Below are 17,333 nucleotides of genomic sequence, written 5' to 3'. Positions count from 1 at the left end.
ATTGCTTATATTAATATATTCAAAATGTTATTTGTAACTCTCAAAAATACATTCACTATTATAGTAATTAGAAGAATGATTAATAGGTAGATAATGGGGTAATAAGTGGTCTAAGATGATATGTAAAAATAGAAAAAGGGAGGAGGGGAATAGAAGATGTCACCAAGAGAAACTTGAAAGAATAAATTAATAAGACAATCTATATAACACAAAGAGGTGCATTGGAAGGGGAGGGGAAGAATACTATTATAAAGAGAGGATAGGAGTGCTAATAGGTAATACTTAAACCTTACTCTCAGAGGAATCAATTCTGAGAGGGAAGAGCATCTAGATCCATTGGGGTATCAAATTCTATCTTACTCGACAGGAAAATTGAGAAAGGAAAAACTATGCGGGGAGTGGGGCAGGGAGTGAAAAGAGGGATGGAAAGAGAGGGGGGAGGAATTTAATAGATCTTACAAAAATAATAAGAAAGGAACAAAAAGGGAGGGGGCAGAAAGGGAAGTAAAATAAGGGTAGGGATTAGGGGGACTGATTAAAAGCAAACCACTGGCTTAAAAGGAAATAGCGAAAGAATAAAGGGCAGAACCAGGACAGGATATCAAAATGTTGGGGAATACAGAGGTGACAATCATAACCCTGAATGTGAATGGGATGAACTTAGCCATAAAACAAAAGCAAAGAGCAGAGTGGACTAGAACTTAAAAAAAAAAAACAACTACCATATGTTGTCTACAAGAAACACGCATGAGGTCAGTATACACACATAGGATGAGGGTCATAGGCTAGAGCAAAATTTATTGGACTTCAAATGAGAAAATGAAGGCAGGAGTTGCAATCATGATATCTGACAAATAGATCTAGTTAAAAGAGATAGGAAAGGTAATTACATCTCGATAAAAGGCAGTATAGATAATGAGGAAATATCAGTACTCAACATATATGCACTAAATGGTATAGCATCCACATTTCTAAAGGAGAAACTAGTGGAGTTGATGGAGGTAATAGATAGTAAAACTATACTACTAGGAGACCTGAACTTTTCTCTCTCAGATCTAAATAAATCAAAACAAAAAATCAATAAGAAAGAGTTAAGAGATGTGAATGAAATCTTATGAAATGAAAAGAAATTCACAGAGACTGACTATGTACTGGGGCATAAAAACATGGCAAAAAGGTACAAAAGAACAGAAATAATAAATATAACCTTTTCAGAACATAATGCAATAAAAATAATAATTAATAAGGGTACATGGAGAGGCAAATCAAAAATTAATTGGAAATTAAATAATGATTCTCCAAAACTGGTTAAAGGACAAATCATAGAAACAATTAATAATTTCATTTTTAGAAAATGACAATGATGAGACAGCTTTTCAAAATCTATGGGATGCAGTCAAAGCAATACTCAGGGGAAATTTATATACTTGAGTTCATATATTAAAAATTAGGGAGGGTAGAGGTCAATAAATTGGGCATGCAAATTAAAAACACGTGAAAGTGAACAAATTAAAAATCCCCAGATGAAAACTGAATTGGAGATCCTAAAATTTAAAGGAATATTTACAAAATATAAATTACCTCAATTAACAGAAGAAGAAATAGAATACTTAAATAATCCCATATCAGGAAAAGAAATTGAACAAGCCATCAAAGAACTCCCTAAGAAAACATACCCAGGGCTTGATGGATTCACAGGTGAATTCTATCAAATATTCAAAAAACAACTAATCCTAATATTATACAAACTATTTGACAGAATAAGCAAAGAAGGAGTTCTACCAAATTCCTTTCATGACATAAATATGGTACTGATTCTAAAGCCAGGCAGGTCAAAAACAAAGAAAGAAAACTATAGATTAACTTCCTTAACGAACATAGATGCAAAAATCTTAAATAGAATAGTAGCAAAAAGAGTCCAGCAAATGATCATGAGGGTTATTCATTATGAACAGGTGGGATTTATACAAGGAATGCAAGGATGGTTCAATATTAGGAAAACCATCCACATAATTGACCATATCAATTAGCAAACCATCAAAAATCACATGATTATCTCAATAAATGCAGATAAAGATAGTGGAAATAATCAAAAACTTTAGCAAAGTTGCATGATACAAAATAAACCCACATAAATCATCAGCATTTCTATATATTTCCAACACACCTCAGCAGCAAGAGTTAGAAAGAGAAATTCCATTTCAAACCACCCTAGACAATATAAAATATTTAGGAATCTACCTGCCAAGACAAACACAGGGCCAAGTACAAAACACTTTCCACACAATTAAAATAAAATCTAAATAATTGGAAAAACATTATTTGCTTATTGGTAGGATGAGCTAACATAATAAAAATGACAATCCTACCCAAACTAATTTACTTATTTAGTGCCACACCTATCAAACTACCAAGAAACTTATTTACTGAATTAGAAAAAAAGTATAACAAAGTTCATTTGGAAGAACAAAAGATCAAGAATATCAAGGGAAATAATGAAAAAAAATGTGAAGGAAGGTGGCCTATCAGTACCAGATCTCAAAATGTACTATAAAGCAGTGGTCATTAAAACAATATGGTACTGGCTAAGAGATTGGGGGCAGGATCAGTGGAATAGACTTGGTGTAAGTGACCTCAGCAAGACAGTCTATGATAAATACAAAGATCCTAGCTTTTGGGGAAAAAATTCACTATATGACAAAAACTTCTGGGAAAATTGGAAAACAGTATAGATGAAATTAGGTTTAGATCAACATCACACACCCTATATACCAAGATAAACTCAGAATGATTTGAATATAAAAAAAGAAACTATAAGTAAAGTAGGAGAACACAGAATAATATATTTGTCAGATCTTTGGGAAAGGAAAGATTTTAAGAGCAAGCAAGAGTTAGAAAAAATTACAGAATGAAAAATAAATAATTTTGATTACATTAAATTAAAAAGGTTTTGTACAAACAAACCAATGCAACCAAAATTAGAAGAGAAGCAACAAATTAGGAAAAAAATCTTCATAATAAAAAACTCTGGCAAAGGTCTAATTACTCAAATTTATAAGGAGCTAAGTCAATTTAACAAAAAAGAAAAAATCAAGCCATTTCCCAATTGATAAATTGGCAAGGGACATGAATAAGCAATTTTCAGATAAAGAAATCAAAACTATTCATAAACACATGAAAAGATGTTCTAACTTATAATCAGAGAAATATAAATCAAAACAACTCTGAGGTAAAACCTCACACCTAGCAGATTGACTAACATGATGGCAAAAGAAAGTAATGAATGTTGGTGGGGATGTGGTAAAATTGGAACATTAATGCATTGCTGGTGGAGTTGTGAACTGATCCAACCATTCTGAAAGGCAATTTGGAACTATGTCCAAAAGGCTCTAAAAGACTGTCTGTCCTTTGATCCAGCCATACCACTGCTGGGTTTATACCCCAGAAAGATAATATGGAAAAAGACCTGTGCAAGAATATTCATACCCAAGCTCTTTGTGGTAGCATAAAATTGAAAAATGAGGGGATACCCTCCAATTAGGGAATGGCTGAACAAATTGCGGTATATGTTGATGATGGAATACTATTGTGCTCAAAGAAATAATAAACTGAAGGAATTTCATGTGAACTGGAATGAACTCTAGGAATTAATACAGAGTGAAAGGAACAGAACCAGGAGAACATTGTACACAGAGACCGATACACTGTGGTACAATCGAATGTAATGGACTTCTCTACTAGTAGTAATACAATGATCCAGAACAATGTAGAGGGACTTATGAGAGAGAATGCTGTTTTCATTCAGAGCAAGAACTGTGGGAGTAGAAACACTGAATAAAAACAACTTCTTGATCACATGGGTCGATGGGGATATTGGGGATGTAGACTCTAAATGATCACCCTAGTTTAAATATCAATTATATGGAAATAGGTCTTGATCAATGACACATGTAAAACTCAGTGGAATTGTGTGTCAGCTATGGGAGGGGGATCTGTGGAAGGGATGGAAAGAATATAAATCTTGTAACCATGGAACAATATTCTAAATTAACTAATTAAATAAAAATTTTAAAAAATTATTTTAAAATTTCTCATTTGAGCTTGGGTCATATTATTTAGTAGTTTGATCAGTTTGGAGAGTTCTTTTGTTGGCAGTTTCTACTTTGAAACAGACAAAATACTTTGCTATTGGACATCACATGCTCTCATAAAGGCTTCTAGCATTTCTTAACAGTTTTGAAAAAGAAAAAAATATACTGGTCACATCCCAATGTAACTGGAATGACATCCTGCCTCAAATTTTGGCTTTTGGTTAAACCAGGATTTTTTTTTGCAGCTGAAGTTGTATGAAAATTGACCTTGGCTATTCTATCAATTTCTTACCCTGAAGTCCAATAATGAAATACTTACTGAAAGGGAGCTTGTGACTGACTCCCAGTTGGTCTCTGAGGCTGCTGGGGGTTGGAAATCATCCTAGGAGGCAAAGAAACACCCACATAAGTCAGTTAAGGCTGCAATTAATTCACTCTATCCTGTTTCAACACAACCCATTCTTTGGAAACTTCTTCCAATTAAGTTATATTAAGAATTGAGATTTTTTCATTCTTTCATAACAGATCATAAGTTGCCTTTTAAAGATTTTCTTAGGTCCCTTACAAGGTCAAGATTAACAGGCAAGCAGCCACAGTAAGTCCATCACACAGAACTGGAGACAGTTTCTTATGCACAATGTGACCTCTTCATACCTCTTTGTTAATATATTATACAAGAAATTGCTGGACCCAACTGTATAAAGAGGTGCCAGCTGGAGACAAAGTTGGACAAGGAATAAATTCAATACTGACTGTGGGGAGCAATACTGGAAGCAATAATTTTTAAATACACCAAAATATGTTCAGCACTGAGGCTAAGACATCATGGTGTCGATCAAATCAATAGCATGGATGGTAGTTGAGGGACTTGTGTTCTATTCCTAGCCTTGCCATCATCTGGCTATAGGACTTTAGATAAGTCACTAAATGACATTTAAGTAAATAAGCATTTATTTTGTGCTTACTACATTCTAGTTGCTGTGATAAGATCTCAGAATACAAAGACAAAAACAAATATCCTTGTTCTCAGGGAGCTTGTATTGTAGTAAAACTCTCTGGGACTCAGCTTTCTTATCTATAAAGGGGTGAAAGGAGCATGGACTTATACCCCCTTAAATCCCTTACTATCTTAAGAGTCTTGGCTGGAGGATTAGAGAGCAAAGGGTAAAAAGGAAAGATGTTTTATAGTTATTTTGTCCAGGGCTTAACTTGAAAAGGTTTTTGATCATAAAAAGACATCTGACCAGGAAATATATCATTTAATGAAGCATACTTATCTCAAGATATAAGGGCTTTTAAGAGAAGATACTCCAACTCTAATCACTTTTTCCATATCTATTGTATCTGAAAGTGACCATTTCCACATGTCAAAAGGCGGTTTATTGACTTCTTCCCCAAAGTCAAGAACATAGTACTCCCCTCTTAACTGATCAGGAAGTTAGAGGAATTTTGGAGCAATCCCATGAAAAGATAAGCAATTCTAAGTCAGTTTATTTACATAACCTCTTCAAGTTACTGAAGTCTGCTTATACCTTGTGAGAGGTTATGAGAAGGTACATTTCTTGAATGCTAACAGGGTTCCTGTATAAATAATTACATGCCAGGAAAAAGAAAAAAAAAAAGGATAGTTGAAGGTACAATGCTACTTGAGAGTATAACAATTGGTTTCCATTCAATCATTTTTTATTAATCATTGAATGGAAACATTGTAATGAATCCTATGGAAAGATTTTTTTAAAAGGATATAATGTATCATCTCTAAACTTGAGGTCATATTAGGTAAAGATAACATACACAAGCATTAAAACTATGCATCAATTAACAGCTCCTATTGTGATAGGCAATGTAAGTCCTGGGGCACAAAGAAAGCAAAAACCAAGTCCTGCTCTAAAGGAGCTTATTGATGAATGGGAAGGAGGAAGACAACATGTAAACAGGATATATACCGATTAAACTGAAGGTAGTCTCTGGGAGAAGCACTAAGATTAAGGAGTACTAGGAAAGGCTTCTTGAAGAAGGTAGTACTTTAGCTGAGGCCTAAAAGAAGCCCAGGAAGTTAGGAGATGGAGATGATAAGGGAGTCCTCAAGGCATGGGGGATACCCAGCACAAATGTTGAAAGTCAGGAGTCAGGAGAAATAGAATCTGCTACATATTACCATAGTAAGTCTCTTCCCGTTATGACCTCGATTTCTTCATCTGTAAAATGGATTAGACTAGATGACCTTTAAGGTCTTCTTTTGGCTCTAAATCTGTGATCCCTTGAGGCAGTAAATACAATATCTCCATGAGAAAAGTGGCAGACCACTTCAGGGTCTTCTTAAAGAAAACACCAAATGGGATCATGAAAAGTTAAACCTACCTGAAAATGACTGAACAACCACAATGACTTCAAAGCAGGGCTTGGATGCAGACTCAAAAGGGTTCACTAGTTTGATTGATTTCTATACACTAAGGTCCTACTAGTTCTAAAATTTGGAAAGAATAGCAGTTGGGGTTCTCATAGCCTCAATGATTGGGTTATTCATTTGATATTAACATTGAGACTCCTTTTTGCCTAGTTTTAGTTGTTATATGAAAAAAATTAGGCTGTTAATATTTCTAGGCTAGTGAAAACAAGAAGTTAGTGTTTTGGCAAACCCTAGTCTCCCCATTTTCTCCATACTTTTATCATTTTCAGTCTCCTTTGAAAATGACATAAATCCTATATGCTCTCTTAAAGTTTTGAGGGTAGAATTGTCTACTGTTTACCAGATTAAAGTACTAGTTGCCAAATAAAATGCTTTTTACCAGACTTGAAGTGCTTTGTAAAGAGCATTTTAAATGCATGAGAAGAAAATGCTGGTAAAGATATCTCTTTTCCCCAGAGAAGGAGGATGAATTTTAGTGGTATTCTTATTTTCTTTTTGCCTTTGATGCTTTATTGTGGCATGGAGAAGACCCTGAGTTCTTGAAAAAGAGCACAAATGATGCCAGGTTTTCCCATACTGGAAAGATTTGGAGCACTGACCTCAGTGACAGATATCTAAGGAGCTACCTACAGGAAGTCTTATGACCAAGAGGGCTTACCACTAAGTAATGCATTTTCTTGGCTGCCTTGGAGGATAGAATATTTCTGAAGACAAAATCACAGCTCCTTGATGTATTGGAGATTTCAGGCTGTAAATATGCTGGCCTTGGAATGAGGAAGACCTGAGTCAGAATCCTGCCTCAGATATTTAAAGTATGACTTAAGGCAAGTCACATAACTGCACTTAGCCTCAGTCTCTTCATCTGTCAAATAGGATTTTTATAATAACACCTATCATATAGGTTTATTATAGATATAAAATGATATGACATCTATGCATATAATACATGTGTGTATAGTTACACACATAGAGACAAATACTGCTTTGTAAACCTTAAAAGATATTAACAATTGTTATTATTGCTATTAAATGACAATAGTCCTTTAACAATGGCTTAAATATAGTTTGGAGGATCATGCTTTACAATTTCCTATTCAGTTCATTTTGTTAAAATTATCTCATGCATGAATGATAGTTTTAGCTAAGACTATATATCTAAAAACATGGTACCAAAATACTGATTAAAAATAATGAAATCAACTTTGTTCTTTACATCTTGGAAACTGACAACCAGCTCTAGCATTCTCTTTGAAAAGTAATTTTTAGATATTTTGAGGCATAAGAATTTCTGAATGGACCATAAGCTTTAACAAAGAAATGAGAAGCTACTTCTGAAAATTTTAATATTAAACACTTAAAAACTAGATTTTTCCATAAAATCTGTATACTTAAACTGAGTGATAAGAAAAGGACATGGATAGAAGAGGAAGAAAATATTTTTTATCCAAAAATTTGTAACTAATTTTGTTTCTCAGTAGTTTTCTTTAAGAAGTCAACATGATATCTCACTTCTCCCATCTACCCCTTCCCCCAAAATTAAGGGTAGCATTGTACTCTTTCCTCCTGCCAAAGTGTATAATGTAAAGACAGCCCAATTTGGTGGAGAGAGAAGTAAGAATTTTATGACATTCATATTTAGCTCTACTTGATGCATGGACACTTTACAACATGAAATTTAGACATTTTAAAAAGCAGTCATGAAAAACAAAACAAAACAGTAAAGCCACTAGTCCAGGACCAGATAGAAAAATTTTGAAGATAAACTTGGTTCATTCCCCTCCATCACTGTTCTTCCCCAACTAGTTCTCCAACCCCATAATCCAAACCAACCATTGCTATCAGAAGTTAGTATAATAACAACAGTCTTATGTTCAAGGACAACATAGAAGGATGTAATAATAAAAGCATATGTGGCTCTTTTATAGCTCTGCCCTATTCAGGAAAACTTGTAAAATTATTATTGAAAACCTCTGTAAGATTGTATGAGAAATTTCATAGGATCATAAATTTAGAGACAGAAAGGGCTTTGGAGGACATGTAGTCCAACCCATCCTCCCTTGTCTCATTTTCCAGATAGGAAGCTGAGGCCCAGAAAAAGAAATTAATTTCCCCAAGTTCAAATAGATAGTAAATAGAAGAATTGAGATCCAAACCCAGGTCCTCTGCCTCCCAAATCAGCCTTCTTTCCACTATGCATCTCACCTTTCTAAGGAATGGCAAACAGGCTTGTAAAATCAAGTTTTGCCAATAGCTTGCAACTGGAGGGATTCCAGCCCCTGTGATTATTGCTCAGTAGAACCCAGGTAAATTCTGTCCTCCTACCCTTTCCTCTTTATATTTTCAAACTATAAATCCCTTGGCATTTCTTACTTTCTATAAGCCATCTTTCAACATCCCACAACAAAGAAAGGCAGTGCAGTTCCTTACTGCTATGAGCTAACAAATGCACAATGTGTCACCTTCTTCAATGGGACAAGACTGCAAACACTAAATCACAGGAGCCTATGATGAGTGCCCATGATTACTTCCTTTCCCTGTCACTTGATACTCAAGATGCACAGCCTACACTTGGAGTCTTTGGAGACAGCTGATGGCAGCCAACATCCCAAACAGCTGAGATGATTAGGTTTACCACCTGTTCCTCAGATCTCATTGCAAATGGCTTGTTCACATTTTTTTCCTGGATGATTATACTGTATTTGAGTAGATGAGCTATAAAGTATTCATTGCAAGAGGGATATATTCCACCTTCATTTAAGGTAAAGCAGCTGCACTCACTCTGTTTTCAAAGAACCTCCATCCAAAACATTCCTTAATTTATCAAAGGTGACTTCTTTCTTGATAAGCTTTAAGAGAATTCCTCCCATCTTGGAAACTATTTTTCCTCAATATTGTTTTGTCATAATTTTAAGAGGCAAAAATATAAATCTATTTCCCAGTTGTACCTCTGCTGAGTTGTGTTTTTATTTCTTTGGAAATTTAAGGTAGCCCAAATGCATTAGTTAGGATTAAAAGGAAAAATAATAAATGCTTAATGATAGTATTGTCAACATTCACTTAATTATTTAAGAAAAATTAAGAAATATTTTAATTAATTAAGAAATTAATTAATTAAGAAATGAGAAGTATTAAGAAAGAAATATTAAGAAAAATAAAAAAATATGATTTTCTACTATGCTCAAGCCCCTTTATTAAGACCTATGGGAAATTTTTAAAAGAAAAATGCATGGGGTCCATGCCCAGGGAATGCTTATGGCAAAACTGCTTTATAATGAGGTGCTTTTGGTGCCTAAATAACTAGATCTATTTGGATTAGGTCCAGGGCATAATTACCTTCTATTAAGTCCTGCTTTGTAGCAGATAATGCCATAGTTTCCAGTGTATATATAGATAGAAGAAATAAAAAAGGGAGGGAATAGGCGGTAATATTTAGGATCTAGTAAACACTGAAAACTTGCTGCCAACACATCCCCAGTAGTATTTCCCATGTTCATCACTAAACTGGCTCAGGTTCAAGTAACATGGATAAAAGCCTTGGCAGTAACATGACTGTGTTGGCAAGCAGAATAAATCCTAAAACACTATGGGCCCAAGAATTGATCATTAACAAAGAAGGTCACAGAATATCTTTCAAGGCTATAGGTGAGGCTTGAAGTAGCTCCCAGACCTATGATGAATTGTAGAAATAGAAAGTACTGGCCCAGGGGCCAAATACTTCCATTGCTTGTTCTAATGCTTCCCTTTGTAACCATGTGGCCCCTGTCAAGTAACAATTTCCCTGAGTCTTAGCTTTCTTATTTTTGAAGTGGGAAATAGTGATAGCTAATATCTGACCTGCTTCAAAGTATTGGAAGATCATGGATTCATTTTACAGATGAGAAAACTGAGGCCTACCTATGTCAATGTAAGGATTTGCTCAGTCATATAGCAAAGAACTGTTCAAGGCAGGATTAGAATCCAGAGCTTCATGATTACATATTCATTGACTTATTGATTATGCTACATTACCTTTTTGTGAATACGTGAGAGGGTCAAAGGATATAATATATGTAGAACTGCTTTGTGAACTATATACATACAAACTATTATAATCCAATTTGAGAATTTAATTTAAGTCAACAATAATTTATTAGACATCTCTGATAGTGAGGTACTTTGAAAGACTCTTTATCTGTCCACAAGAATCTTGTGTTATACTGTAAAGCTACAACACTATAACCCATCATTTACTCAGTTATCACTGATCTTTCTGAAATGCAAATCTGATCATCTCAAACCCTATTCAATCAATACCATCTCCATTACCTTCATAATCACATATCACAGCCCCTTTTGGGTTGTTATAGTCCTTTATATCCCACCTTTCTAGTCTTCACTCACTTTACTTACCCTTCCTCACATTCTCCATCCTCTGTGATTTGATGACACTGGACTTCCTTGCTGTTCTCATATATATATTTTCACTGAATGTGTGCTATGTTTGCAATTCTCTTCCTCCTCATTTCTATCTCCTTTCCTCCCTGACTTCCTTCAAGTATGAGCCAAAATCCAACCTACTTTTTACTTCAAGCATACTAAGGGTGTGACGTTTCCCTATCTTCCAATTTAATAAAGTGATCAAATAAGGAAATGAGATTAGTTAAATATGACCTGTTTTTTAAGTGCAAAGTTACCTACCCCATTTTATCTTATTGGTCCTTTAAGAGACCATATTTCATATTCTACTGACTTTAAAACCTACAGTGGACCTCTGGAACCCGTGCATTCCAAACCTGGGCAAATTAATTCACTTAGCTTTAGAAATCCTTACTTAAGACTTAGCTGTCTTGATTGATGACTGAATGAGTACAAACTTACTAAAACCAATATATGCCTCAGATCAATATCTTCTTGCTGTTTGTTATCACCTTGTGTAAGTACCCTGCCCTTCTCCCACCTCTTTTATCTCTTTCATTAGGCAAAGTAATCAAATCCGGACTCTTAATGCTTCTGAAAAAAGATGATGATTTTATTTACCCTATGGATCAACTCATCAGACCTCCCAAACTAAAACTCTTTTCCCTGCCCACCATTTTTCTATGGGTGTCATCTCATATTAGAATGTGAAATCCTTGAAGACAGGAAATATCTCACTTTTTTTTTTCATTTGTACATCCCCTAGGTTAAACCCAGTGTCTAGCAAATAATAAGTACTTTCTCCTTCATTCATTTATTTGCCAAACTAATCATTCATTCATTCACTTATTCATCAACCAGTATTGGTTCAATGGTCACCATTTTCCATTCTAATAAAGTGTTCATAGATGAATACTAGAATAATATAAGAATTTAAATTTAGGATTTTATGCTAATATGAAAGTTCTAAAGTAATATTGTGGTTGTTGATTTAAAAATAATCTAGCTTAAGTCAAAATGACTTTTAGTAGCTTTATTTTCAAAGAAGTGGGAAGAGTAAAAGTGGAAAAATGTAGATAAAGAGACTGATTCTAATATGCCTACCAGTCCTTCTCCTGAGAAGGCAGGCTCAGCCTTAGCAGGGCTTCCCCAAGACTCTGTCTCCATGTGGATTTTCCTGGTAATCCTTAGCCAGAAGGCTCAGCAGTGTCTTCAGCCAGGGTTGCACCAATGCAGCCTCCTCCAAAGCCAAGGCAAGAATCTTTGGAACCAATCTCTCCAAAATCCAGAAAAGGAAGGCCGGCTACTCACTCAGCAAGCTGATGAAGAATCCAGGGAAAGAGTCTCCTCCCTCATTCTAGCTCACCAACACAGAGAGAGCCAAAGAAGAAGCCCAAAGGAGAAGTTCAAAGGAGAAGTCCCTTGGACAGGAATTTCAGGACTTTTTATAGTCCTTTTTCCATATCACTTCCTGTCCCTTCCCCATTTTACTGGAACCAATCACAGTCTTTCAATTTAACTAGCATTGCCCAGGAGTGGGACAGTGGCCTCTGGAGTTGTCACCCACTGTAGGAAGTGACTTGTGAATTCTCATATATAGTGACTGGTAAGGAACTAAGTAGGGGTACATTTTTGATTGTTAACTTAAAAGCTGATGATTGAGAGACAAAGAGAGTTTGATTCACTTTTCACAAAATAATATGTCTGAGTTTTGATCGGTCCATAAGTAAATTTTATTAATTTATAGTGTAGTAGAAGACAGTACTGGGATTGGAGACAGAAGGCCCAGGTTTGAGTTCCAGTTGTTCTACTATCTGACTATGGGAAAAAACATTTAACTTATTTGAAACTTTTTCTTCTTCTGGTAATGGGGCTAAAAATATCTATTCAGTCTTCCTCACAAAGGAGTAAATAATACATCAGAATTACAAGGCATTGTTTTTCCTAACCTGTACCTTCATTCCCTTTTGGAAATCCAGGATGATATTTGTCTAATTTTAGTCTTTTGGCATGATTTTTTTTTCTCTTTTCTAATTAGCATTTTTTACATAACTGAAATTCTTTCTTTCTCACATACCTTCCCCTCTTTCATTGAGAAACAAACAAACGCAAAGAAGCCTCTGTTATAAACATGTCTAATCAATCAAAACAAATTCCAGATTTGCCCATTTCAAAAAAAGTCTCCATCTGTATTCTGAGGTCATCATCTTTTGATCAGTACATGGGCAACATGTTTTGCCATAAGTCCTCAGGAATTGTGGTTGGCCATTGCTTTGATCTTCAGTGTTGTTTGTTTTTACAATGTTGTCATCATTGTTTAGATTTCACTTAACTCTGCAGAAGTTCATACAAGTCTTCTTAGATTTCTTTGAAACTAATTTATTAATTCTTATAATACAATAGTATTCCATCACATTTATATGCCATAACTTGTTTAGTCATTGCTCAATTGATATTGTTATCTTATTGTTCATTGATATTTGACGTTAACTCAACAATCACACCTGCAAAGTACTTGTAATATCTTGTAATGTTACTCATCCAGATTTAATTTCTTGAACTTATTCTTTTCTTTCTAGTTCCTTACCTTGAGTCTCAAAACTTGGTTAATTACTTATTCAATTCTTCTCAGTCTTGAAGAACACTCTCCTTACTAATGTAGCAGAAGGAATACTTTTTGAAGTATAGACGGATAAAGAGAGGCAGAAACAAGGAGTTGTAGAGAGACAGTTGAGAGAAAGAGACAAAGAGAACAGTCACAGAGCCCAGGCGAGGAAGGTAGGAAGGAAATAGGTAAAGGAAAGGAAGTTAGACTTTGAACAAGGTCATAAAGTTAGTAACTTACAATTTTTTGTTGCCCAATTTTTCCTACTAGGTCTCTGGGTTGTATCACAAGTTCAATATATTTTGAAATGGAAGGGACCAGAGAGGCTAGCTTGTCAAACTTTCTCATTTTACTGATGAGAAAATGGATGCATGAAGAGGTAACATGATTTTCCCAAGGTCACACAAGTAGTAAATAGCAGAGCTGGAATTTGATTCATGTTCTCTGACTCCAAAGACAGAGTTATTTCCATTATTCCACATGGACATTAATGATCATCTAGCTAATAGAAATTTATATTTATAAGAAGATGAATTTTTATTAAACATACATAATTGGTTTCTGTCTATAGAAAAAAGTGTATACCAGATATGGGAGCAGACTGTTCATCATATAGGATATGATCCCTAACCTCAGATCTTAGTCATAATTCAACTTTACAGTTGTCTATAATTTATGGCTTATAAAATACTCTAAAATATATCATTCTATTCCGGCCATTTTACATCTGGTATTCTAAATTCAGTTTTGAGTGTCACATTTTTAAAGGTTCATTGATAAAATGGAGAATATTCAGAGAAGAGCAAATAGAATAGTAAAGGAAGTTAAACTGATGTCATTTGGAAATGAGCTAAAGGAACTGTAGATGCTGGATATGGAGAAGAAAAGACATTGAGGTATGTGTGTCTGGATGGGAGATTATCATAGGGATTATCAGAGTGAAGAAGATTTAGATTTGGTCTGTTTAATCCCTGATGGAACATTTCAGAGTAGTAAGAAGAAATTGTAAAGAAGCAAATTTAGGTTTGATAAAAAGTAAAAGTTGGGACAAAAAGAAATATATTTTGTGGATGTGACTAGTTCCAAAATGTTTTACTTCACTGTGCTTATGTGATACAAGCATTCTATGTTTTTTTGTTTTCAGTGAATGCAGGCAGGTGGGAGGAAAAAGTGAATGCTTTTCTTTTTTAACCCTTACCTTATGCCTTTGAATCAATACTGTACAATGGTTCCAAGGTGGAAGAGTGGAAAGGGCAAGGCAATGGGGGTTAAGTGACTTGCCCAGGGTCATATAGCTAGGAAGTATCTGAGCCTGATTTGAACCCAGAACCTCTCATCTCTGGGCCTGGCTCTCAATCTACTGAGCTATCCAGCTGACCCTGAAAACTGAATGCTTGATAATTGAAACAAAATATAATCAAAACATTTAAATAGATAATGCCCTTAACTAACACAGAATCTCACCTCAATCCACCCCCTTCTAAGACACAAAATATTTTAATGGGAAAAAAAAAATCCCACAATAGGCACATTTGTAAACATCAATTCTTTTCTAAATACTGAAATAAAAATGGAGGTTAGATTCCATTTTAATCCATGTCATTTCAGCACAGTTGGAAGAGTGCTGGACTTGGAGTCACGAGATGGGTTCAAATACTTCCTCACCTTGCTTTCTAGCTTTGTGACCCTGGGCAAGCTACTTAACCAATATTTGCCTCAGTTTCCTTATCTGGAACGTGAAGATAATAGGAGCACCTTATCCCACATAATGGATGAGATGATATTTATAAAAAAATTTATAAATATTAAAGCACAACTCTTCTCCCCTAATAATTATAAAAAATATTTAAGACTGGCTCAATGAAGACATAGGGTAATAAACTAAACAGAGAACCTGAGACTAAGAAAAAACATGGGTTTAAGCCTTGCCTCTGTTGCATAAAAACTGTGTGACTCAGGGCTTGAGCCCCAGATAAAGATAGTTCAGAGATAATAAGCAGCATTCTATAACAATATAGGGTTTTTTTGGGGGGGTAGGGACTTCTTACCATGTATTTTACCACCCGTTCTTAGTACCTGGATCATTGTATATCTTCAATAAATGACCTATCACAGCATTGGCAAATTATTGGCATGCATGCTGGCCTCAGCATGGGGGAGCTTCTTCATTTCCCCTCTTCCCAGTGCTGAGTACAATTTTTACATGCCCCATCCTTCTGACCAGCCACCCAAAGGGAACACTTTCTCCCTCAGCTGTCTCTCCTAATGGGGTTGGGGGTGGGGGCTCATGGACAACTTGAAGTTGCCCTCTGGGCACACTGGAAAATCTTCACCAATGCTGGCCCATCATCTATCTGTCTAGTTTATATCTACCTACCTACCTACCTACCTACCTACATACATACATACCTACCTACCTACTTACCTATCTATCTATCTATCTATCTATCTATCTATCTATCTATCTATCTATCTATCTATCTATCTATCCCTCTGTCTGTCTGTCTGTCTGTCTCTGTCTATCTATCTATCTATCTATCTATCCCTCTGTCTGTCTGTCTGTCTCTGTCTATCTATCTATCTATCTATCTATCTATCTATCTATCTATCTATCTATCTATCTATCTATCCCTCTGTCTGTCTGTCTGTCTCTGTCTGTCTATCTATCTATCTATCTATCTATCTATCTATCTATCTATCTATCTATCTATCTATCCCTCTGTCTGTCTGTCTCTCCCTTTCTCTCCATATCTATCTGCCTACCTACCTGTATTGCTGGAAGTTTTATCATGAGGAATTCTTTACATCAATTTATAGACATTTGGAACAAAACAGAAATGGTAATAATGAGAAAGCCAACATACTCTAATGAAGAGAATGTTTGTCTTGGAGTCAAGAAGACTTTGGTTCACATCATCCCTCAAATATTTACTGGCTATATGATCCCGGGGAGGGGGGTCACTTACACTCTTTTACCTTGTTTTTAGGTAAAATGGGTCTAATAACATTTTTTGAGAGAAGGCATGTTGTATACATCAAATAAGATGACATATATAAAGCATTTTGCAAGCCTTAAAGCAGTACATAAATCATGATAAGGTCACTAAAGCTTGTTATATAACTTTGCATAATTTATGGAGTGTTATATAAATTATAATAAGCTTGCTAGATGATGCCTTGGGAAAATACTATCTCCTACATTCTGATGTGTACACTGATAGGGAAGGTAGCACAGGAACAAAGATTCTCTAAAACTTCATCCAAATGCTAAATTGTCTAAAGTGATCATTTTCAGGAACTCTTTGAATAGCAGGCACATATGTATCATGTATTCTATTCTCCTTTCATCTATCTGAGTTAGACCATCAAATTTTTGCCATTATTGATGAAGGGATGCTTGAAGGTAGGAGTGTTAGTATAAAAACGGAAAGCTCTCTGTGCTCAGTGAGAAGAAAACAATCATATCAAAAAGGTACATGGATAATATTGGCAGTAGAGTGGAGAGTGGAGAGTGAGGGGACCAGCTAGAACTGATGGTTCACTTCACTACACAAAGACCTGCTTGGAAATTCTGACCTTAGGAGTTTGAATGCTAATGCCAAACTCACTGCCCTTGAAAGGGCTTGGGTGAATTTCTGTCACATTGACTGACAGGTTTAGAGGAAGTCTCTTCAGTAATAAGAGCATCTGCCCTGAGCAAAATGGAAAACACTGACAGCCCCTTGATATATAGGTTAAAAAAAGATCCCTTCCACTTCAGAGGGAAGCCAAGGTAGTGACAGCCCAGGCAACACATCTCAGGCTTTCTCCCAGCAGTCAGTTCAGAAAAGGT

General features: G+C 35.3%; 1 protein-coding gene across 3 annotated transcripts in view; it reads right to left on the bottom strand.

The window, feature by feature from the left end:
- PDGFD (platelet derived growth factor D) overlaps positions 1-17,333 on the bottom strand; it is a 323,396-nt gene that overhangs the window by 47,175 nt on the left and 258,888 nt on the right. For 2 of the 3 annotated variants that reach the window (XM_001362937.4, XM_001363021.4), the window contains exon 4: positions 4,411-4,473. The exons of the other annotated variant lie outside the window; for it this stretch is intronic. In XM_001362937.4, coding sequence (XP_001362974.1) covers positions 4,411-4,473 — 63 coding nt within the window. The remainder of the gene's footprint in view (positions 1-4,410; positions 4,474-17,333) is intronic. 3 annotated transcript variants of the gene reach the window in all.

The sequence above is a fragment of the Monodelphis domestica genome, chromosome 4, assembly GCF_027887165.1.
Source record: "Monodelphis domestica isolate mMonDom1 chromosome 4, mMonDom1.pri, whole genome shotgun sequence".
Taxonomy (NCBI): domain Eukaryota; kingdom Metazoa; phylum Chordata; class Mammalia; order Didelphimorphia; family Didelphidae; genus Monodelphis; species Monodelphis domestica.
Note: the sequence above shows the minus strand (reverse complement) of the source record. Positions and strands in the feature narration are given on the sequence as shown.